General features: G+C 49.7%; 1 protein-coding gene across 1 annotated transcript in view; it reads right to left on the reverse strand.

The window, feature by feature from the left end:
* Window positions 1–21,467, reverse strand: part of LOC131672765 (uncharacterized) — a 29,202-nt gene extending 7,735 nt beyond the window's left edge. Inside the window, exons 1-3 of the mRNA XM_058950210.1 lie at window positions 21,192–21,467; window positions 2,037–2,343; window positions 857–1,077 (exon numbers count right to left, since the gene is read on the reverse strand). Of these exons, the coding sequence (XP_058806193.1) occupies window positions 857–1,077; window positions 2,037–2,343; window positions 21,192–21,324 (661 nt within the window). The 5' untranslated portion in view covers window positions 21,325–21,467. The remainder of the gene's footprint in view (window positions 1–856; window positions 1,078–2,036; window positions 2,344–21,191) is intronic.
* Between the last annotated feature and the right edge of the window lie 1,760 nt (window positions 21,468–23,227).

Raw genomic sequence — 23,227 nt, forward strand, 5'->3', positions numbered from 1 at the left:
CGAGAAGACGAACTCTCGTCCGCTATTTTGCGCACTTGCGACTCACGAAGAAAATTTTCGCGGCAAGATGTTAATCTCGTTTGCTATATGGACGCAGGTGCCTCCGCCAGGCCTTTATTTCCTTGCCTCGACGGCAAAACACGCGCCACTTTGTCATTTTGCATTGGCGAAAGAAAGGGATAACGGAATGCTGCGTCGCCTGACGCGCAATGATTCAGAGTCGAGGACAACAGCGAAAAATCGCGCGTTTCATGCTCTATCGGTCGTAGTTTCTTTTCTTCTTTTTTTTTCGCCTTTGTCGCGCTCCCGCGATACAAAGAAAATTATCACGCCAAGGACCATCTTTGCTCTGACTGAACCCCGAAGTGACGAGTGCTTATTGCGTTTTTCCTTCCATACGCAGCGGCTGAATTTCTGGTGAAAGTATATTTACGTAAAGCTTGCGCGCGCAGCGAGACGAGTAATTTTTTGGCAACAACAGGTTCTCATGCGCCAAAAGAAAAAAACAAAAAAAAAAGCGAGTCGCGTGCCAAATGGACTCGGTCCGTTTCTTCGCTCGAGTTCATTGTCTCTCGAGTGTACAGATATGACGCTCGCGCGGAAGCTGTTGTGCGTAGGTAGCTCCAATTAAAGTTGTAATCGCGATTGCGCGAACTTGATGCCGAAGTGCGCGACGAGCGTCGCCGGGAAAGAAAGAAAAAACAAGACGTCGACTGGCCTAAACGCAATAATGCTAATAGCGAGCGATTGATTCGCGCGCGCGACTACGTGTCAACGAGCGAGCCGTCGCGAAGAGGCAGTCGATACGAAAAAGCCGCGCGGCGAATCCGCCGCGGATAGACGCCGGCGCGCTCACCTTGAGAACTGGCGCAAGTATCGGCGAGCGATTCGACCGAGGCCAAATAAGGATTGCAAGCGGCTGGACAACTGCCGTGGCTGCTCGGATGACGATGGCGATGATGGTGCTGGTGGAGGTTGCTCAGGCTGCAGCCGCTCGATGAGCTCGACGAGCCGAGCGAGCTGCCCGACACCGGCCTGCTGCCGTTTTGCTGCTGATGGCGACGTTGCGCGCCGTATCTGTCGACGTGTTTCGAGTTACCGATGAAATTTTGTATCGTAGATCGAGATCGCGCGAGAGAACGGTGCGTCGCTCTCGGGATCGCAGCCAGCGTTCGTTCGGTCCGACAGACGCGAGCGCGGTTACGTATCGGCGTGGTGAGCAACACGTGGAACCGCGAGCACAATGGTTAACGTAACGCGAGGACCGTGCTAAGCGCAATAAAAACAGAAAAGCGTATTTATCGTTCCACCGTCGAACAATTTCAGCTCGGTAAAGCCCAAATTTCATCACGCGCAATTACCGCCGAGTGCGGACATGTATCAACGTTCGACATGTGTAACGCATGTGTGATGCAACAGAAACGAAAAGAAGAGAGAAGCCTTTAAATCCTCTAGCACTCGGATAGGAAAAAAAGAAGGCATACACGCACAATAAACGTCGAACGTGCATTCCACGACCGTCACAAAAAGGACGCGTGCGGCACGCGGGGAATCCGATTAACGGACTTCCAAAGCCTCTTTGGAATGGGTAATCTCCCTCTCCCTCTCCTTCTCCCTACCCCCCCCCCCCTCTCTCTATTTCTTTCTGTTGACGGATTTGACAAACAACAAAAGTAAAAATGAATTAATGGCGCTACGGAAGAGGGTGAGAAAGCGGACGCGCACGTTCGCCTGGCGCCGAGTGTTTCGCGCGAGAGACAAGTGTTTTGCGTCAAGATCGCGCGCGCAAATAAAAAAAAAACAGGAGAAGCGGGACTGAGAAAGAGAGAGAGAGAGAAGAGCGCAACGTGCAACAAGATCTGCTTATCGAATTCCGCGTATAGCGTCACAGCCGAGCGCCGATGATCTGCGGTTGCCTGTTACACAGATCACAGCGAGGCGTGTTATATCGACTACAGCTAAGCCAAGTGCGCTAACTCGACGAACTCGTCGTCCTGATTACGCGCGATCGACAGTTGGATGTCAGCGAAACTAACCTGAACTGCGTTGGCGAGCCATCGCGACTGCAGTTTCCGCGTGATAGTCTGGGACTGGACTTGTCGTCGAGATCTATGGTCGTGGTCGACCTGTGATCCTCCGGCGCCGGCGACATGTCTAGGACGACCGAGGCCGCGCGCGATTCGCGCCTCTGTGCGAAACTCAGATGCTTGTGCTTCTGCTGCTGCTGCTGCTGCTGCTGCGGCTGCTGTTGACTGCACGCAGTTGCTGTCGCGGATGCCGCCGGACGCTTAGCCAGCTCGTCGAACATGCCCAACAGCTGGGGCACCAGATCCGCCGTTGAGCCTGCAACGGCAAAATCATTTTTCTTGCGTCAGTCACGTGCTTTTCGCCAAATCGTTGGAATCTTTGTGTAGACGTCGAGACACGCGGAATGAGATAATTAATGCGAAGCAGCATATACATTTGCGTTATTCTTTTGTACATTTTATTTTATGTAAACATGTCAATTCACAACCTAAATATCGTAAAATGCAGCGCAGGATTGTACTACCGGAATAGGCAGCTGTGCGCATGGTCACCCACAAAAATTTCCCATGCTCTCTAGATTATAAAGAAAAAAAAACAATAACTCGTGCAAGAAGTCGCAGTCTCACGAATTGCGCGAATTGCGCGAATTGTGAACGACTATTTACGCTTGGCAACGGATTTGCGTGTGAAGTGTCGCCAAGCTCTCCCTTTCCCAAAGTATACGCCTGACGTCGGCTAATTATAAAACGATAAAATATCATCGGACAGGCCGGATTAACGTTCTACGCGCGTACGTACGCGTTCTCTCTCTCTCTCTCTCTCTCTCTCTCTCTCTCTCTCTCTCTCTCTCTCTCTCTCTCTCTCTCTCGCTTTTATTTTGTTCTGTCGGAATTTGGTAACGGCGATCCAGATTAGTTCCGGCGCGTATTACGCACCCAGCACCAGGTCGATTAATAAGAATGACGAGATTCCGGATTTCACAACTCCGACAAGCGTTTTCCTTGTTTTTTTTTTGTTAATCAATTCGAGAACTGTTTCTAATTGTCCTTGTGAAGCAGGTCACTCGACCGTATATTTCAGTGTCAGCGAGCCGCGCGGAAGAACGTAAGACGTCTGATTTCGTTACGTAAAGGAACAGAAGAAACGCTCTTATCTGCGGCGCGAATGACAAAACGAAAGAAGAATGAGAAAAACTTTGGCGACGTACGCGCGTGACCCAATTAACTCCGAAACCATGTACATGAGATTGAATGTGTTACGCGCGCCCGAGTGCGTTGGCCGACCTCTCGTTCGTTATTCTCTTTCTTCTGTTTTTCGTTCGATTCACGGGCGCGCGCTCGCGGATGAACGCGTTACTCAATTCGCTGGCCTTATCGAGGCGCTGATAAAACTCGACGCCAGAGCCCTCCCCCCAACGCTCGCGGGGCATGCGTGCAATTTGCAGGAGCAACTAAGACTAAAATCTGCTCACCCTCCGCTCTGTCATCTCGCCACCAGCCGGCTGAGTCAGATCGGCGCGGTACACGCGTACGCCCGATAGAGTACAAACGAATCGTCGGTCGGTGAATCAAGCTGTCGCAGCGTCAGCGCGCGGAACGAGAGGAATGGAAATTCACTCGCGGCGAAGCTGCGAGAAGGCGCCCACCTGCCGGACAAACTAATGCAGAGAGGAGGCTGTTTCAGCGCTCCTGACACTTTTACCGCGGAAAAGAGGCCTATGAGGAAGGAAAGAAAAACGATGACAAATGCACGCACTCTCTCGCTTGTATTTATAATCGCGCGGCTCCGAAGCCAAAAATAATACAGATGAGCGTGTCCCTGGATGCTTTAAACGCCGCTTCACGCCGATGCACTCCATTACGGATGTATATAAATAACGTGGCGAGATACGGCGCCTCTGCTCGAGTGCGATCGATGGACTCTCGGCGCGCTTTCGACATTCGTCTGGGCGCTGCCGAAGAGCGCGCGACCTCGATCGCGGGCCGAGCAGTCGACGCGGCGAACGGAGGGACGGCTCGGGCTCGTTGAACCGCGCCTGAAAAAGACCCCCGGCCGCGCCGCGGGCGGATGTTTATCTCGCAACTTCCCTTTTTTCCCCAAGCTCGATTTTCTCAGCTGTTGTTTGCCGAGCGAAAACAGGCTCTCGTTCGCGGGCTGCGGCCGGACGAGCGAGGGAAGGGCGGGCAGGTCACGGATATTTTCGACCATTGACTTTGCGCCGCGCAAGGTGCAGACGCGGGGTCCGATTCCCGTCGACGCGCGACATCGCTCGTCGTTCTGGCCGGGCGGCAACGCTCCGCCAAGCCGGATCGCAGGAAACCGTCTGGATTCCGTCGGTGTCACGGACAGTGGCGCCGACATCGCGCGCCCGCATCGCGCGGACGGCGAGCGTTATTGGCCTCCCGGCGCGGCCCCGCGCGGATGCGCCGAGTCGAGCTTTCGAAGCGCGCTCGAGAACCGCCGAGCGGATTTACGGCTGCCGCTCGCTAAACTTGCCGCGAATCGTTCGGGACTACTCCGATCGATGTACCGAACCAACGCGTTGCCTTTTCTTTGTTCCCAGCGCGAGGAGCATACGCGTACATCTGTCTGTATGCGTGTGATTGCTCGAGGGGTGAGTAGCTCAAGGCGGTAAAAGCGCCCTGACATCCCGAGCTGCAGTCGCTCAAATAGACCATCAAAGACGCGCGGACGGAAAATCCATTTGCATCGCCACGTTATAATTCCCTCGTCGTGTGTTTTTGGGCCGAGTGAACTTGGAAATAGAAACGCGCGGCGGGGCCGATTTTTATTCTGCCGTTCCGCGCGTGATTCGGAGAAAGCGAGTCATAAAATCAGCCGCGTCCCCTTTATTGCATGAGGGGCGAGCAGGAACGTCTTGTTTACGTCTCTCTCTCTCTCTCTCTCTCTCTCTCTCTCTCTCTCTCTCTCTCTCACACGAGTGCGCACGCGTGCATGCTAATGCTCTTGCGCGTACGTGTACGCGAGCGTAATAATTGCGGACTCGGAGTGTGCGCCAAATGCGCCTTGCCAAAAGAGGGCCGCGGATCGATCCTTCAATTTGTCACAAATGGCCGTGAATAGAGTGGGCCTTTGTCGTCGATTAGCGATCGTTGAAGAGCTCCAAGGCGCGCAGCACAATTAAAGCGCCATTTGGGAGCTCAACGTTCGGTCGTACGCCGCGGCAATTAATGAAATCTCGCAGTGCATTCACGAAATCGCAATTGCAGCTGGCACGCGCGGCAAAGAAAAAAAAATAGAGGAAACGCAGACCGCCGGCGCTCGCTAAAGATATAGTAACGATCCTATTGTTTGTCGAAACGAATGTCTATATATCGCGCAGAGATCTTTATTCTCGGAGCAATTATCTTATCGCAGATGTATATTACGGCCGTAGGCGACTTTCGCTGTACGCGTGCGCGGCGCGATGTCGCACGCTAGGCCGACCATTAGCACGCGACACGGAAACTTCGTTCGCCGATTAGCATTGAATTTATTTGGCGATCGTTTTCGAACGCGTTTCGAAAGACAACGAAACAATGATAATCCTACCAGCCGATCGTCGACGACAACGACAACGATGGTTTTTTAAATACCGCCGACGCAATCGGAAACAGTTACGTAAGCGCGCACTCGCGAAACCGAGTCTCGCTCATTTTATTTCACCATTTGTTTATTTATTTACTCTCTTGGGGGAAAAACAAAGCGCGAATTGTCGTTTCCAAGCAGCGTAAAGCAGAGGAAGAGATCGTTTCGCAAAAAATGAAAATTGTCGGAGCCTCGCGGATGACACGGCACGCCGCAAGAGTCGTATGGCATTACGGAACTTGCAATTTTCACAACGTCGAAGACGCAGTCCGCGTTTGCGCAACAATGCAGGCCCTCGATGACCAACGCGACAAGTGCGACACGGATAATCTCGTTTAACCGCTCGCGTCGGTCCACGCAGGGGTGGTAATTGCCACGGTCATTACCGCGCGACGTCGTTTAGCATCTCCACCTACCAGGCGCGCGGTGCAATTGCTGGCGAGCTTCGGATTCCACGGGCGTGCTTGAACTGCGCGCCAACTCGTCACGCCCGCGACGAACGACCGGCATTTCAGAGGAGTGCACTCCTATGTTCCAGTTGACAGGTCTCGAACAGATAAGAGACGTCGCCCGGCACGCGGCTCGATGCTTATTTTCTTGTTTTTTCGGCTAACGGTCGTGGCGCCTTCGAGAGGAACGAGACGTTCTCGTGGCTCACTAAGTTCGCGGAATCTTCTTTCGTCTCGCGTTCCAATTCCGTGCGATCGATTTTTTCCTCTACTCACTACTATTGCGAAGAGACTCATCGCCAAAAAATTGAAAACGAGCACTCGCTGTCCACGCGCGTGATACACTCGATCGTCGATGTATATATAAGTCCGACGAGTATAGATAAGTAAAAAATAGGAATGTCGTAATGAACACAGCGAACCAGACGTGGCTGCGGCCAGAAAATACAAATGCAGCGCTGCTTTCCAAGGAGTTCCCCTTCCACCCCCCCCCTCTCGACGCAGATCTCTTGTACTCCAGTGAGTCGCGCGCTCGAAGAATCTCCTCGCGAAAAGCTCGCAACGCGACGGCGGTGCGTGTCGATCGTTACCTCGAGGCTGGCTCCGGTCCCATCCTCCGGACGCGCACACTGTCGGCACAGCGATTTCAGATACCACAGTGTCGACGACAACAACTGCACACGCGCACTATCACCGCGCCCGTGGGTAAAAAGACGACGTCGCGGCACGATGTGGCCTTCGCTCGCGCTCGCGCTAATACGGCCACGGCTCGAGCGGCGGCGGCGGCAACAGGTAGAAGAAGACTGAAACGCTCCTTGGATGGAAACTCGGCGAACGGGATGAGTTTCGAGAGCGGGAGAGAGAGAGAGAGAGAGAGAGAGAGACTAGCATACCTGCGTCGATTCTCTATCCCGCAGTGCCGCAACGCAACGATGCGGTCGGATTGTATATCGTGCGCGCACGCTTTCCAAGCCCCTGTTACGCTGCGCGCGCGCGCGCGCCTTCCGTCGGATTTCTCCGATGTGCGCTCCTTTTCTCGAAGATCGCGCGCGCGCAGCAGGAGGAATTGGCGCGGCCGAAACGCCGAAAGGAGGCTCCGACATTCCGAGCCGCCGCTCGACGGCGCGCGCTGCGCGAGACCGAACCACCCACGCGACCGCGCCGACAAAAGCTGCGTGGGGCGCCACGCGCTGGCGCGGCCCATCAGATCTCGGAGGGACAGCGCGACGCGCACACGTCCGCCGAAGTGCGCGCGCCTCTATCTCCCGGCCGATCTCACCATCAATCGAGCGCTGCTGCCTCCGTCGTCGTGCTCCTCCCTTGGCTCCCCGAAATAAAGTCCAGTCGCGCACACGCGCACTCGGCCGCCTCGGGTCGTCGGGCGGCTCAGCGCGATCGCGAAAGCCCCGACTCGCTGCTCGACTCGGGCGGCAAACCACGGAGATCGGAGTGAGTCATCGACGGCACGTTTGCTTGCTCTTTGATGTTGTATCGTGTCCGGCGCGCGCGCGCGCGCTCTCACGGGTGGCACACGCGAATCGCGACTATCCCAAGCTCTCTCGGCGCTCCGCGCGACTAGCCGCGCGGCGGCCGGAGAACGCGAGGAGGTGGCGGCGGCCCGCTGGTGGGAGGCACCTACGGTGGGAGCTCAATCATCGTGACGATGAATTGCAACGAGAGACTGCAGCGGAGATGAGTCACGCGCTGCCACCGCTCTTTTTTTCCTCCTTCTTCTTCTTCTTCTTCTCCTCCTCCTCCCCCTCCGCCTCGGCCGTCTCCGGCCGACCACGAGGAAGTTCTCGCTGCTGACCAATTTGCAACGAGACTCGAGACAGCTCCCGCGCCGCAGCGGTGCGGTCGTCTTTCGGCGACAGAAGGAAGTTCGGCCGGTGCAGCGAGCGTCGATGCGACGACGTAACCCCAGAGGATGCAAAACTAGAGGTCGACTCTCCACGGTGGGATAAATCCTGGCTTTGAATGCTCAAACGCGCGCACGCGCGATGCCTTGTTCTCATTCTGGTCGCTCGTTTCCTTTTTGTGGTTTTCGCACGCGCGCAGCCTCCTACGGGGCCTCGGGAGATAAGAGCGAATAGCCCCTCGCAACATTTGGCCCGCGATGCGAACGGCTCTTGCCCTCTTTGATTCAGTTTCTTGGGGCGTCGCAGCTGTATCAAATGAAGGCTGCCGGGCAGGAAGCTACGAACTTTTCGTTTCGACGGAGCTGCGCACGTCCGTTGGGCCGATAACGAGCCTTGTCCCGCGGTCGCGCACACTTTCACGCTGCATCCGTTAGATTCTCGTTGCACTTGTTTATCTTTGAAGGATGCCACGCGAGCGCTCGCTGAATCGGCAAGCAACTTTGTCAAATTCGACTCGACAACTCCCCGTAATTTACAGGCGGCCCCTCGCGCGTTCAAAGTTATTTCTTTACGAGTACGTCGGGGACGACGAGTAATCTGTTTACAAGGCGATAAAAAAGGCATATTTTTCTCCGTCCGAACTTTATCTGTCGCAGGCATTTTGGACATCGAGAAAAATGGCTGAGCGAGATAACGAAGTTGTAAAAATAAAGTACTCATCCGTGCAATCGAAAAGACAATCCAGCTACGTACTGATATCTCCAAATGCAACAAAAAAGACCTCGGAAATACGAGGCATCAATGATCGATGATTGGCGTTGCTATTAAGCATCCACGGCACTGTATCATCTCATAAAACGCAATCGAATCCTGCTCGTTCCCTGCGTCGGCTGTACAATACAAACGTGTCGATGTATAATAGAAACTAGTCCGCTGCTCGAACGGTTTTTCCTAGTAGGCGTGTGTACGTGTGGTTAGTGGGTGTCGTGAGGTCCGGCTGCCGCTGCTCTTGCAGCTTGGGAAAACAAAGAGCGTATATGGAGAAGTTGGCCGCGGATGGAAGAGGGGAAGGGGAAGGTCATTGTTCTTTAATAGCACCTCATCCCGCCCCGCCGCATCCTTCCGATTTTTCGCGTATCACCGCGCGCGAAACAAATAATTCGTAAAAAGCGACGATTCGTTTGGCCGCGCGCGCGCCTTTCCCGGAGCGGCTTGTCGGTTTATCGGGCGCACGGCGCGGAGACAGGACGATCGTTTAGTCGCCGTCGTCGCGAGCGGCGTCAAGAGGGTCCCCCCGACAAGTACGTCGCGTCGATCCCGCGCGGCACGAGAAAAAAGGAGAGCGAACGAACCCGGAAAGGGGAGAGAGAGGATGAGTTTGGCGCGCTCGACTGGACCGAGTAGAGGAAAAAAACAACCAAGACCTCGAGCTCGAGCTTTCGGAGTGGATCGCGGGCGCCACCCTCCCCCGCGCACACGACCAATTAACATAAGACACCCACGCAGCGGCGATTGTTTTCCTTTTTCCGCGCCCTTCGGCGACTCGCCATAACTCACATTCCGCGCGCGAGCGGCGCGGAGGGGGGAGGGGCGGCACAATGGACGTTAAGGAGGCGAAATTCCAAGCGTCTACGGTCATATGCGATCACGCGCGCGCGCGCCGAAGACGTGGAGTTTTTGTCTGGCTTTCTTTTCGCTCGGCAGCTTCGCCTTTTCGCTCTCATTCGGCTTAATTATTATGTATGGATTTTCAAGGATGCCCTCGGGCTAACGATTATCCCACGAGCCGACGCGTGGGGTGCTTTCCTGCTTCTTCCCGAGCGGGTTATTGTATTGTAATGAGGCTGCGACAGTTGCTCTTCTCTTTGCCGCTCGCAGGGATTTTCAGCTTGCGAGAGCCCTGCCCACCATTCGCGATGCGCCGTCGATTTTTATATTATTCGCATCGATACTTTTTGTCTCCTTTCGCAAAAGTGCGCTCGGCAAGGGGCTTAAGTCGTTAGCAACGGACGCGTCGCGAATCTCGCGGTGTGAGAAAGTCAAAACGGCCCAACATTGGCACAGCAACGTTAACCAAGACTGCCGGTACAGGCCGCCAGTGCTGGTCCAACGTCATTCGGGTAACGAAATGATAAGAATGGGCCAAGGTTATATTTTCAGTAGTGAGCCATTGCCGACGCATTGACCATGGCTCAGTACTGGTAACGCAATATTTGTTGTCATTGTCGGACAAGCACACTATCAAACTAATAAATAAGAACACATTTTTTAGCGTCAATGTTTTCTTTATTTATTATTGAATTATTTTACATACTACGATAAGTAGTACTACGGGATAAGTCAAGCGCATCAAGTTTTTTTATAAAAATATTGCCATTGTCGCTACAGCTGGTGCTCGACGATGAACAGAGAATTTTCCTTTTCAAGGATCTTGATTTTTTGAGATATGAATAACTGTTCAGCATTGCGTGGTATAATGAAAACTACTCGGAAAACACGATACTTATCATATATTTTAGGTTAAAATGTTATTATTAATATTCTTTATAAACATGCGCATCATGATTAACGATTAGTATTGGGCCAGCGCCGGAAAACAAAAAATATTAAAATCGTTCAAAAATAGATTATTGGTACAGTATTGGCTGCCGGTGCTCGGACCATTCTTATCAATTCAATGTTGGCTCAAAGCCGGTCCAGTGCTTGACAAAACTAGGTTTGGTTGTCAGTGCTCCAACAGTATTGGGCCGTTTTTGCAGTCATGGCAATTCTTACACGAGGTGACGGCTCTCAGTTTTTCAGCTGCCGCGCGGAAAAAGGATAAATAAAGACAAATAAAAGGAAAGCCAACGGTGAGTCGCTCGTGTCCATTCGAAATTTCGCCAAGGGGAAAGAGACGGAGAGAACGTAAGTTGCGCGGTAGGCGCACGTACTGGTGTTGTTTCGAGAAAAATCCCAGGCACCCGAGAAGCCCATCCATATTCATATTGCGCTCTGTCCCGGGGCTGCCGCTTTGCGAGGCAGAGGCGTGCGAAGCACAAAGAAGAGGCGCACCAACGTCCAGAATTTCACGACCCAATTCGGATTGGAAAAGTTTTCCCATGACTTTGCAGGTGCTTGTCCCTCTCCGCCGCGACAAAACAAAAGCTTCTTCTTTTCGTCAGAAGATTAAGAAAACTCGCTGGAAGCGTAACTCGACTCGGCTGCATTGCGCGGAGTGCGCGAGCGAAACCGCAAATACCGTATCAGAATTCGGCCGCGATCGCGCAATTCAAAGCTCTCCACTCGGCGCTTTCTCCGAGCGAAGTGCGCGTTTGCACGCGCGGTGCTCGGCGCGTCCGTGCTCGGGATGAGCCTCGCGCGGCGAGCGACCAAGCTGCGGAACCCATGTGTTGCCGCGTGAAAGCACGCGCTGTTGTGTCTGGCTCGACACGCCGGTCGGCGCCGTAGCAGTGACCGCGAGAGCGCCCGAGAGGAAACAGTCAATTGGCAGGCGGCGGCAATTCCGCGCGTCGCTGGCGCCAGCGACGCGTCGCTAATTGATCGCCCATCGGACAGCTGCGGCATCGACGCTCGCCTAATCGCGACGGGGGCAAAAGATAAGCAGCGACAAAAAATAAACGAGAGCCGAACAGCGAACTTCCATAAAGAGAGCTGCTTTGATCTCGGCCCGACTCAGCACGCGCGCGTGTCTCACGATATTGACTCTCTCGCGAGAAAGAGAGATTAAATCACGTCTCGGCGCGCACGTGGCCACTCGCCACTCTCCACTTTTGTTGTCCAAAGTTGCGCGCGCCGATTAATCAACGAAGACCCGCGCCGAGATCGGCGTTGCGCGCGATAAAACTCACTTTTCCTCGCTCGGACTGCTCTCGACTCGGCGACAGTGCGAGCGCGTCAGTCGCTCGCGGCATTACTAGGCCCGATCCGTCGTGACGATGACTGGGGGGCCGAATCCGCGCGACTCACAGTTCCGTTTTACCCCTGTAGTGCAGATTCGAGAAAGCAGCGCGCGACCGAGCACGAGTTGCAAGTGCAGCGTTTGCCGGCCGAACAATTGCGGATTAACGTGCGCTGATGCCGACAGAGAGAGAGAGAGAATTGCGCGAAAGAGCAGTACGTCTGGGCCCGAAAGGTACATTCGCTGTATACGTAAGGAACTCATTACTGGCCCCTTTCTTCATTCCCGACAAAGCAAAATTTCCCTGCAACTTGTCAGAGATTGGGCGTTCGTTGGTGTTCATTGAGTTTGGGATCGATTGCGCATTCTTTCGCACAATTTCAGATTCCTTCCGACAAACTGTAAGTAGTTTCGTATGTTATTCAAGTAGATTAGACGGCGCTGTACCGCCGAGAAACAGAAAGTTCTCGGTTAAGAGAAAACTAAAAAGAATCGCCGAGGACACTTTTACCCATGTAAATTCATACCGCATATCCATTATCGCCATAAACACTCCCGCGTAATGCCATCCGCTTATGTGAATACAATTACGTAAAGGGAAAAAGCAAACGGTATTCTCGAGTGGTCTGCAAACATCGTCCAAAAAAGTAGGCGTTCCGCTTAGCCGCAGCCGGAAAAAAGAAGAGACAAAAACGATCGACGCAAAGTCAAACCATCGCGTTCGAAAAGTCGCGGGGCGTTCGTTTCCGCGGCGCGTAGACACGCACAACGCGTGAAAATCACGGCGCGTGCGCCTCGATTTTTCTGCGATACGGTGGCGCGCGGCGTCAGTGAAACCGGTTTGAACCGTTGGAAAAGCTTCTCGGGCATCGCCGCGCGCCACTCGACGAGGAATAACAGCGCGCGGAGTCAGAGCCATCCGGGAATTGGTTTTCTGACCAGCGTTCGCTGGCCTCCTTTTCTTTCTTCTTTTTTGTTATTGCCGTTTCGCTCCCCTCGCGCGGTCTCGCGAGCGCGCCTGCACTTGCCTCTCGGCGCGATGCTCGAGAGCGATGCACCCGTGCGATAAACTCGATCGAAAGCGAAAGGGCGAAAGTCCAATTATCTCATTGGGCTTCGCGATCGAGAGTGGCGAGCTGCAGCGCCGACGACGAGCAGGCTCATGGTCGCGGCGACAGCGCCACTCCGTTCTGGCTTGATCACTGGTTTCCGCGTTTGCCGGGACGGCGCGAGGCGCATTAGCATCGGCGAAGGCCAGTTTCCAGGCGCGATCGGCCGCACCGCCCGAGGGGGCCCGCCGCCGCCGACGTGATATTTTCGCCGAGAAATCGCGAGATCGCGAGATCGGCATCAGAGCCAAGCGGCATTAGACCTCGCGGCCACGAGCGATCTGCTACTCACACGGGGCAAACTCACCGGCACTTCGCGCGGGGACGCTCGTATCCACTCGCGCGCGCATCTCGCTGACTAACTGTCCTAATCAATTGGAATATTTCCAACGCGCCTCTCGTCCGTTGCCCGAGTGCGCGAGAGACAGGCGCGCGTGTACCAAGACAAACACGGCGAAGCGAAAAGACAAGCTCTCTCGCGTGATACTCCATTGTGAGGCGCCAAAGTGGCATCGCCACGCCAACAAAGAACTGTCACGCTGCGTCTCTAGGCGCGACGCACAAAGCGATGACTCGGCCGCTTAATCATCCTCGGAGACATCTCGCTGCCTCTTCTTTCTCTCCATCGAAAAATTATCAAGCCTCGTGATCCGACGCCTTGTCGCGCGAAAACAACAGCACCGGAAGTGCAACGGTTCCAAAAGGGGCACTAGACTCGGAAGAACCAGCGTGTTTAGCTCTTCCCAATGTAGGTTTTCGATTTTAGTTCTCGATCTGTTGCTTTTATTTCGAAAAAGTTACCATCGTTCCTTGGCTTCTCTTATTTCAGATAGAGTTAACTAATAGAAAAATTACTCGTTTGTTACGAGTTAGCTCCCCAATTCATCGGATATCTAATACAGAAGTAACATCAGCGATGGAAATTTCTAATCGTTATGAGTAAAAAGAAAATGACATTCGAAGAGAGAAATGAAATACCTGAAAGCTTTTTTCGTGTCGAGAGCAGTCAGCATCTGTCGAAAGCTCGTCCCGTTCAAAACGCGCTTTCGTGCACTCAGTGGAGAGGAAGGAAAAATTATAATTGCATCGCTGTTTCTGCAAACGTCAGTCTCTCGCCACGCAACGCGGATCTTTTTCAGCGGTCTCGGCCTCGCTGAATTAGCTACTTCGTCAAATGCGCCAGAAACGGCCATCGTTATTTTATAAATATTTCTATTGGGAAAGTCTGCGGCAATTTCACCGTTTCGTTATCTTTCTCTCGGCTAATGAAAATTTACAACGTCGAGTACGAACTTACTGTAAAAAAAACAAGAAAGACAGCGAGAAGCTCGTCATAAATTAATTGAAAATTCGTCACAAGCGCGATCTAAATGCAAATCCACGAAGCGAAAAAGGAAAAACTCGACGCAGACCTCATCTCCACACAATAAACTCTCTCTATCGCGCGCGCGCGTACAAAATAAATAAAATAAAAAAATAAATAAATAAATAAAAAGAAAAAACAAGCTGCGGAAAAATATACGTATAAGCGCGCAGCTTTCCATCTCGGGCGACAGCTACCGGTCGTGCGCAAGATCTTGCAACTTGGCGAATCTATCTCGGCACCACGATCTCCCCTCGTCGACCGAGGAAAACTGGGCTGGCCGACTAACCCGCGCGCGAAACGCAAGTACATAGCTATATCATCCGTGGGCGCGCGGACACGCGTACGCATGTACGTGCGCGCGCAGCCGCGGCTCAATTGGAAATTCTCCGGGAGAAATGGTCGGCGCGCCGAGGCCGATAGCGCGGCTTCTCGGGCGCGAGAAATCGAAAGTGCGCGTCCGCGCTTCGATTATTTTCGCGGTCCCATTGCGAGCGCCCGTTAATTCGCCCGTTAATTCGCGCCGAGGCTCTGCCCGGTGCTCGATCGCGCGCGCCGCCAGCGCCTGATCGCGGCCTTTTTCTCCCTCGAGAACGGCGCGCGCCCAAGTATATTTTACGACGAGTTATGCCCCGGCGCTCCGCGCGCGCGTCGGTGAAAGCTGCCCGCCTGCCTGATTACTATTTTCGAATGCACCGGCGCGCCGTGCTCGCGCGCCGGTGAATAATATGGAGCATCCGTTGGGTTTCGCAAGAGCTCGCGCGCGTTCGCCCGCAGTGATAACCAGCCTTCGAAAGCTACGCGTTCTTTTTTATCGCGCTCCTCGACGAGAACTGCGCGAATATAATGTCTGCCGGGACGAACGTAAAAATGTCGACAAGAAGGAAAGCAGCTCCGACGGAAGAACGCGCGAACCTTTTTTTACCCTCGCAGCCAGATGGAAGTGCAGCCCAAGCTCCGTAGGTTTGAAAGCGCGCGCACTCTCGACACAGATAAGCGCGTAGAAGCGGCAGCGGACGGGAGGGGGGGGGGGGGGGTACAAAAAGAAAAAAAAGGAGCCGGCGAAATTCCCCGAAGAGCGAAAGCCCGGTTTAATCGGCCGTGGAAAAACGAGCCTCGACTCTCGATGCTGCGCGCGCAGGATGCACTCGAGACACTCTGTGCGCGTTACATACCGCTGGCTGCTCGGCGCTGCCCGCGGGAAGCAGGATCTCGCGCTCTCGATAGATAAGAGAGAGAGAGAGAGAGAGAGAGAGAGAGAGAGAGAGAGAGAGAGAGAGAGAGAGAGAGAGAGAGAGAGAGAGAGGAGTCGAGTCGACGACAGAAAAAATCCTTTACGCCCGTGAGTCGGTGTGTGCGTGTCTGTGAGTTTTCCAAGATGCTTGTAACGTGTCCTTTTCTTAGGGGAATCTGCATTTTTTTTCCATTGTACGTTTTTTTTTCTTTATTTTCTTTTCTATAGCGTTTCATATTTTTCATCTTCGAAGATGTGATTATTTCGATCCACGTATTAAATGCAGGACGTTCAAGGAAAGATTTTTTTTCTGATCGTTTGAAATTTTTTAAGGACGTCACTTTCGACATCAAACTGTAATATTATAGATTATCTGATAAAAAGAAAGGAAAGTAGATGAATGGCAATTCTGTACAATTTAAATTAATGAACAACTGCACTAAGATTTAATCAATTTTCAAGCTTCTAGATTTGTTAGAAGAAAACTAGCTTGGTTGCTTTTTACTCTTTAGAGCATGTCATTTCAGCTATAATTTTGAAATTTAGTTTTTTATTCTGAAAAGATGCTAAGAAAAGGCAAATAAAAATAGGAAAAATAATTTTTCTGCGTTTCACGCTGTCCACGGATAGAAGTTTGCCGGATATCATCGAACGTTTGAGATAATTAATAAGATCCATTTGAAATTTTTGAAAATCTTTATGGGTCTTTCAAGTTACTTTTCAGTTTCTATGCAAAAGTTTGAATTGTTAATAAAACACAATAACGCAACTCAATTACAATAACGTCACATGGTTATCTAATCCTTAAAGACTCCTTAAAGATTGTCTTAAAGTTTAAATAAAATTCTTATCAACTCCCATTCAAGAGGACTAAAGCTACACAAGCTCAATGAAGTATAAGCTGCAACTTTTATTTCAACTACGATTTAACTCCCGTACTTATTGAAGAACGACCAGAAGCAGCTGACTATACGACAAGTCGAACCCGAAGTGGTGGGGGGAGGAAAACAAAGAGCGCGCGAGGCACGCAGGAAACGCTTAATTTCAACATCATTCAATTAAGCCTCTCTAGACCATCGGCGTCATTTGCATGCGCGACCAAATTAAGATGTAACTGTATATCCTTCCTACTCAATTTACGAAACGCAGATGCAATTGTTGAAAATTCCCATAACGCCCCCTATCCCTTCCTATACGTATGTCAATTTAATCGCGCGTAATAACATTTTATTCGTATAGACGAACTCCCAAGAAAAAAGACATTTTCAAGTGGCAATTCCACGAAAGGCACACAGAAGCTCGTTTGACGATGTTTTTTTTTGTCGTTCTTTTCTCGCAATGCGTATATATACGCGCTGTTGTTTTTTTCCCCTCCCTCTCTCTCTCTCACTCTATCTCTCTTGCAGGGACTACGGACGGTTGCCTTATAAGTAGGCACACTCTCCTCTCTTTCGACCCTCAACTTGCTTCAACAGCAGCAGTAAGGCGATGAGATTGGATGAAAAATGAGCATTTATAACGCCCGGATACAACGAATTGTGGATCGGAATTTATTGTTGCTGGCAAGTGTGTCGTCTTTCTTATTTAATTGGCATTATTTCCGGCTAGCAATATTGCAAACGCATAATTGCCATTTGCGTGTCAGCCTATAGGGGACAACAATGATTTCCCATTGCTAGTATCACACTGCCTTCACCTACTCCGCTACACCGGAGGAATCTGCGTCTAACAGTGAGAGACTATTTTTATTACTGTATAGTTGTGTCTTATAAGGGACAGAAAAATAAGTACGGCTTGTTGGTCAAGTATGTAGTCTTTGTTCGGTGGATTTTTCTTCGTTAACTGGTTTCGTGGTTCATCGAACGGACGCATTATGAGAATTGACATTTTTTTTAAAAACAACAAAATAATAATGTACACTTTTCAGGGAACGTACGTAAAAGCTTTTAAAATGCCTTCCATGTAATTTGCATAATACCGATTTCTCTTTTTAATAATTACACCAACAGCGACGATAAAACATATTTCGTAGATAAGATTGCTCGGAGAAAAAAACTGCACAACGCTTCCTAACTCGCACTCTTTTATGCTTCGTTATCAAGTATTTCATTCACAAAAGTTGGAGATGAAAAAAAAAAAGAATAAAAAGATAAAAAAACAGCAACAAGAGCGAACCATCAAGCTTCGTCTGCGAAGTTCTCTCTCGACAAACGGAAAGAGCACTTGAAAGCGAAATGATCTCTCGGCTGAATTTTGACATGCAAACTCGATGATGAAAAAGAGTGTATCCTCATCTCAGCCAACCAAAAAAAGGGGGGGGAGGCGAGCGCAACAAGTGTGTCGAAAGCATCCCTCCTAAAAAACACCGCGGCAGCAAACGAGAGAGAGAGAGAGAGAGAGAGAGAGAGAGAGAGAGAGAGAGAGAGAGAGAGAGAGGGAGAGAGAGAAAGAGACTGAGATGCATATATACTCGCGCGTTACGGAGAGAGGCGAAGGTCAGTGAACCTCTGCATACACACACACGTACACTTGCGTTGGGGAAGGGAAGAAAACGTTGTCGTCGTCGTCGTCGCCGCCGCGTGGGCGCGACCAATCGGAATGCGCGCCGGCGCTTATACGATTCGAAAAGAAACGACTGTAACGTCTTGTACGCGTGCGAGGGGGTCCAGATGGTAAACAAAAGACGCGCGGTAGAGCTGTGATAATGTCACTTGGCGCCGAAGAATCTATATACACACGCGCGCGGCGCTTGCTATGGGTGCAAGGTGAAAGATTGACGAGCTTGCGAATGGTTAGTGCGCCGTGAGTTTCAAGCTCTAATTATTTGAAATGGAGCTTCTTGTGTACAATTTGCTTTTTTTGGAACGAAGTCTATTTCTTGAGAATACAAACTATACTCAATAAAGCAATTTCAATCACTGTGATACATATAAAAAGAAAAAGCGTTGAGCATCGTTTGTCAAGCGAAACTCCGTGTGAAAATATCAATTTCTTATCGGCATATCGTCACTCTTCCAGATAAAAATTACTTCATGTAATTCCGATGTATTACAAACTCAATTAAACGAATCGTGCATTGCCACAAAGTTACGGATAGGTTCCCCAAATCAATAACTAATTTCCAAAATTATCAAAGCAAAATCACAATTATTATTCCCATACATACGCGGAGTACTGCCCTAGAAAGATCCACGATCGTGCCTAACTAACTTAATTACGGGAGAAGTTCTTCATGTACGCGTAACAAACTCGTGTATATATACACATAATAACGATCGATAGAGAGATGAAATTGCAGCGCCCAAACGCATGACAAGAAAAAATGCGCAAAGTCAGCTTTCTTCGCTGAAACCTCGACCCAGATTTCTTTTTCGTTCGATCCCTTGTTAAGAGTAAATTGGCTTTGATTTTTCGTTGTACATTGTGTCGTCCGATTAGGAAAAACGAGTTTCATCGGGCAAGGAATTGGGGTCGTGGTGTGAAAAGTCGCTTAGGATTATAATTAAGATCGAAGCAGATAAAAGAAAAGGAAAAACATTGTCCACGCGTTTCCAATCGCACGAGCGATTGTAGGTTACGAATTAACGGTGCGCACGCGCGCACCGGGCACAAATTAGATCGGCATAAAATGAAGCGTTTCTTTTCGAAACGCTACTCTCGTGCGCCTAAAACAAACGCATTTATATATCGTCCGAGCGGATTTACGAGACGTCGAGTGTTTCAACATTGCGCGCGCCAGACGCAACGCAAGCACTAAATTTCTCTTTGGACGCCGGATATGAAGCCAAAGAGACTTCTCATTGGTCGTAATTTTTTTTTTTTAAAGAAATTACATAATGTAGATGACAGTTATTTTCCTTATATCGAAAATCAGGTATTTTGTCGGAAAACTTTTGAGAATTATTCAATAGTGAGTGTATGATTCGAATAACTGCTAATTAGAACTGCAGCAAATTATAGTGATTACAATTTCCAATCAGAACGCGGCACGTAATTTAATTAATCGATCGACCATCACGATGCACTGTATAAAAAGATGGTTAGAATGAAAAATAATTTCAATTATAGCGCGTCGTCGCTATTCAGAGACGTGTAGAGTTCAAAAGTATAAAGTTGAGAAATGCTCGTAGAAAGAAAGTAGGTTTCACAAATAAAGCTTTAAAAGGCTTTTCAAAAATGCAATACACTCGTCTGAAAGGATCTTTTAAATCCTCCAAATAAATTCGTGAAGTGTGCCAGGACTTATAAGGACTTTCGAGCTCACGCGTCGTCGTTTCCTTTTTTTTTTCTTTAAGAAAAAAAGGTCACAAAAAATGCAGTTTTCAGTGCTTCGTACAAAATACACACACGAAAGACTCTCAAAGTGTCAGCAGGCTACTTCCAATTTTTTCTCTCGTGTTAATTGAATCTTTCATTTTTCGTCGAAAGTCAACTTTTATTTTTCTTCTGCACTGTTCGTTATCAATATATTATACATGTCTTTTAGCGAGTCTCCGTGGCAAGCAACTATGACGTCCTTTTTTTGCGCACCTTCACGTGTGTGGGAGATTATCGATTTCCCTTCAGAATAAAAATAACATTAGCGTTGTATATATATAGAAAAGTAGGCTAACAGTGAAATAAAGTTTTTTCGTAGAAAAGTTATAGCGAGTCGTTCAGTAAATATAGGCTGTTTGTTTTTTTTTCGAAGTCGACCGAATTTCCACTGCATTGCCGATTGCAAAATATACCATTTTTCATCTCGACAGTTTCGTCGTTTAGCAATTATATGAAATTAAAGAATAATACATACGCACACAATATGTCGTAAATCTCAATAATAATTTGTTCGTTTTCAAAGCTCGATTATAAAGATTGGTTACAGTTCAAGATATATATACAAGAGTGTCGTTTGTCTCTCTATATATACTCGATTACATTTTGTGGGCGGAATTTATTGAACTCGTATCTCGCGCGAAACAAGTTATCTCTTCGGATCTATTGAGACCGTACGATTCTTTTCTTCAATATAAAAGCCATTTATAAGAGTGAAAAAATATCTGAAAGCACTTAGTTGCAATCTAATCTATTGTCAAACACAATGCACACTGCTTATCCACGTTATCTATTAACAATCTCGAGTCGGTTTTCCAGCAAAACAAGATTCTCGTCTTTCTCTGTAAGACGAAGTCATAGTACATAGAATATATTCAGTACCTGTGTTTCTCCGTAAAAACACAAGGGCAGCATTTTTCAATGGAAAAATAGAAGACACGTGCCCTCTCCGAAAGATGTAAACTTAACAGTACAAACCGACAAACAAACGAAGCTTGTTTTTATTCGAAGAACCAACCTTCTGACCAACGTAACACACCCATATCCCCCTCCCACATACACACGGACCCGCGCGCACGAAATCACCAAAAACACAATGTTAAACACAAAGGGCCTTACGATACGTACAAAGCTATGGAGAGCGAGACCGCGCGTGGGGTTGGGTCGGCGACCTACTGTATACACGACTATTGTCAAGGCGGATCTATGGGGAATACTGCCTCGTGACAATAAAATCGAAAGGCCGTGTGTGTACGAAAGGTGTTCAGCTTTGGTTTATCTACAACCGAGCGAGGCGCAAAGTAAACAAAAAAACTGGCGGCGAGAGGGCAAGATAATGGACTCACCGATAAAGTCCTCCCAGCTGATGGAACCGTCCGAGTCGGTGCCGGCAGCTGCAGCAGCACTCGCCTCTTGCAGATGGCGAGGATGCTGCCGCTGATGCGGCTTGGAGCCGCTCTGCTGTTGCTCATCTCTCATATCCCATGCGATGCTTGGTGTTTGTAACCGCACTTGTGTACACGCGCGATTATCCGTGCGTGTCGTGCAATGCGAGACGACGAAACTCGGCGCGCCGCACGCCGGGCTTACGCAGGATCCGACGTAAAAGATGCGAGGTAAACCGCGGCTTGTGGGGAACTGCCTTGGCACTCTTGGCAAAGCTGCAGTGCAGAGCCAACCGCGCCACCGGCGAACCAGCCAGAACGAGAGAGCGAGTGAGAGAGACAGCGAGAGCTTGTCAGAGCCGGCCGACTCCCCTCTACCAACACTACCATATATACAAACGTGCGCGCGCGTGTGTACGTATATATGGGTTTTAAAGGCGATTGGGCATATACACTATATAGGTGTTGGCCTTATCGCTGTGTACACGAAAGTTTTCAAGTGGGGTGGCATCAACGCGCTCTTTGGAGCATTGGTGGTAATCTGGATATGGTGTGTGCGTCGACTGTACTGCGATATCGCTTTGTTTGGGTTCAACGGGATAAGTTATGTGTTCGCGTTCAAGGAGTCAAAATCGACGTCGACGTGTCTACTTTCATATAAACATACATATATAAAAAGTGTTCCTTTATATACTTTTGCGATTAGACAAGCAGCCACGTAATTGAATTTTCGAGAACGTCGTTAAGTAATTCGCTCGTATATATATCAGTCGAGCGCAAAAATATTTCGAATCAATTACATACTCTAATCTCTTACATCAGTTCGATCATGCGCGCTTGTTTTAGTGTTTTTTTCCTCGTAAGGAGATGTTTGTTCAATTAAAACTTGGGAAATATTCATAATTTAGCCTAATTATCAAAAGCATCGCGAGAGCAGGGAGAGGGAAGGGAGAACCATCAATTAACAAACTACAGGCGTATATCACACACCGACTGGTTTAATGATTGTCGTTGCCGGGCTTATCCGTGAAAAAGACGGTGGACATACCTTGCAATATTGATATTGCAGAAAAGCGTGGCTGTAATAAACGTGCGATAAGAGCATAACTCGCGTTTAATACTGTTATCAATTTCGCAATGATACCGCCGCCGTCTGACTTACAACTGTAGGCTTTGAAAGATGCGCTTGCGAGATTGCATGAGCGTGGGATATATATTAGAAAATGAAGTGGTTACTTTTGCTTCATGCGTCTTTTTCGAGTGGAGGATGTGTGTGAGTGACGGGGGGGGGGGGGGGGGGGGGGCTGCATTTTTTACGCCACAAGTGTTTTCGCAGGTAAAGCGTGTGTAAGCGCGCACTCGCGACACCAAGGTAACTCGATACCGGCGCGAAGGAAAATGGTGCAACATGCCCAACATCAAAGGCACTAATGAGCGTTCGCGCTCTTTTCGGCTTTTTCCTGCTTGGGCGCAGTTCTTCTTTTCTCCTTCCTCCAGGGCACGCGTGCACGAACGAAAGCGCTCTACGCGCCGGGCCAAGTAATTGATAGGCTCCGCGCCATATCTGGGTAATCTGATACGACTTGTCGAGAGTGGGTCAATTTGGAGCTACGGTCTTCTTTCAATTGACGGGAGCGCACGAGCGATTGATATTTTAAACGGTCGATTCAACGAGAACTGTTGTCTGTGTCGAAACGAGCGCGCTTTGTTTCCGTACTGTGGCTTCCTTCACGCGCACATAGGCCTCTTACGCAATGTTATCTGTGGCAAAACTTTTCCCGGTGGATCGTTCACCGGGATTTTTTGATTATTTATTTATTGACTTTGCCGGGCATCGCGATGCATCCGAATACGTATTTAACGAACCAGTTTTGTTATCTATCTGTTCGGAGCAAATGAATTGAACAACAAAACAGCGAATAATCGATGGTTAAATCTTTAGTCGCGTTCGCATCACAATACAAATATGATCATTGAACGCTCGTGCTAATGACTGA

The sequence above is a fragment of the Phymastichus coffea genome, unplaced genomic scaffold (assembly GCF_024137745.1).
Source record: "Phymastichus coffea isolate CEN01 unplaced genomic scaffold, Cenicafe_Pcof_1.1 PCOF00158, whole genome shotgun sequence".
NCBI classification, from domain to species: domain Eukaryota; kingdom Metazoa; phylum Arthropoda; class Insecta; order Hymenoptera; family Eulophidae; genus Phymastichus; species Phymastichus coffea.